The sequence below is a fragment of the Colobus angolensis genome, unplaced genomic scaffold (genome assembly GCF_000951035.1).
Source record: "Colobus angolensis palliatus isolate OR3802 unplaced genomic scaffold, Cang.pa_1.0 Scaffold22, whole genome shotgun sequence".
Classification (NCBI taxonomy): Eukaryota; Metazoa; Chordata; class Mammalia; order Primates; family Cercopithecidae; genus Colobus; species Colobus angolensis.
The window spans coordinates 4086142-4086660 of NW_012115377.1; the positions used below are offsets into that span (position 1 = coordinate 4086142).

General features: G+C 58.2%; 1 protein-coding gene across 1 annotated transcript in view; it reads right to left on the minus strand.

Moving 5' to 3' along the window:
• Positions 1-519, minus strand: part of C3 (complement component 3) — a 60481-nt gene that overhangs the window by 17843 nt on the left and 42119 nt on the right. Inside the window, exons 18-19 of the mRNA XM_011943629.1 lie at positions 255-321; positions 41-127 (exon numbers count right to left, since the gene is read on the minus strand). Coding sequence (XP_011799019.1) covers positions 41-127; positions 255-321 — 154 coding nt within the window. The remainder of the gene's footprint in view (positions 1-40; positions 128-254; positions 322-519) is intronic.

Below are 519 nucleotides of genomic sequence, written 5' to 3' on the forward strand. Positions count from 1 at the left end.
CCTACTGAGACCCATGGGGTCAGGGTCAAGGGCAGCTCACCTTGCAGGAGAATTCTGGTCTCAGACTCCGTGTCCGGGACTTGGTCACTGAGGTCTGCAGGTGGGACGTCCTCTCTCTGCACTCCTTCTGCAGGGTGAGTGAGAGACACCGATGGCTCTAGCTCCCTCCCGCCCTATCCTACCTCACTAAACCCAGGTCGCTTCCCCCCCTCACCCTGCCAGCCCCTCAGCCCCTACCCCTGCAGCTGACTCACCCTGGCCCAGGCGTTCTGGATCCAGCGTGCGAACAGCCACAGTTTTGTTCATTCTGATTCCTTCCGGCTACACAGTGTTGGAGGTGGGGGGAGTCGTTGGATGAATAAAAGAACAGACAGACACACAGATGGTCAGCAGGGCACTGTCCTTAGAATTACCCTGGCATAGCCGGGCGCGGTGGCTCATGCCTGTAATCCCAGAACTTTGGGAGGCCAAGGTGGGTGAATCACGAGGTCAGGAGATCAAGACCATCCTGGCTAACAC